Source organism: Apteryx rowi, unplaced genomic scaffold, assembly GCF_003343035.1.
Source record: "Apteryx rowi isolate R43461 unplaced genomic scaffold, aptRow1 scaffold_27, whole genome shotgun sequence".
NCBI classification, from domain to species: Eukaryota; Metazoa; Chordata; class Aves; order Apterygiformes; family Apterygidae; genus Apteryx; species Apteryx rowi.
Window position 1 is genome coordinate 3,074,299 of NW_020449085.1, and position 414 is coordinate 3,074,712.

Genomic DNA, 414 nt, shown 5'->3' on the forward strand with positions numbered 1-414 from the left:
GCCCCACAGCCCCTGCCAGCCCCACACTGCTGCCCATGGCCCCCTGCCTGCCCCACAGCCCCTGTCAGCCCCACAGTGCTGCCCGCAGCACTGCCATTGTCTCACAGCGCTGCCATCGCCCCACAAGGCCCTGCTGGCCCCACAGTGCTGCCCATGGCCCACTGCCTGCCCTGCGGGGCCCTGCTGGCCCCACAGCACTGCCCCACAGCATCCTGTCTGCCCCACCGGGCCCTGCCAGCCCCACGGTACTGCCTGTGGCCCCCTGCCTGCCCCACACGACCCTGCTGGCCCCACAGCGCTGCCCTTGGCATTGCCATCACCCCACAGTGCCCTGCTGGCCCCATAATGCTGCCCCTTAGCATCCTTCCTGCCCCACAGCACTGCCGCCACCCCACAGTACCCTGCTGGCCCCAT

At 70.8% G+C, this 414-nt stretch overlaps 1 protein-coding gene across 1 annotated transcript in view; it reads right to left on the reverse strand.

Annotated features, from left to right (window-relative positions):
- The window catches only part of SNUPN (snurportin 1), an 11,111-nt gene extending 10,697 nt beyond the window's left edge, over positions 1-414 (reverse strand). Inside the window, exon 1 of the mRNA XM_026068373.1 lies at positions 401-414. Coding sequence (XP_025924158.1) covers positions 401-414 — 14 coding nt within the window. The remainder of the gene's footprint in view (positions 1-400) is intronic.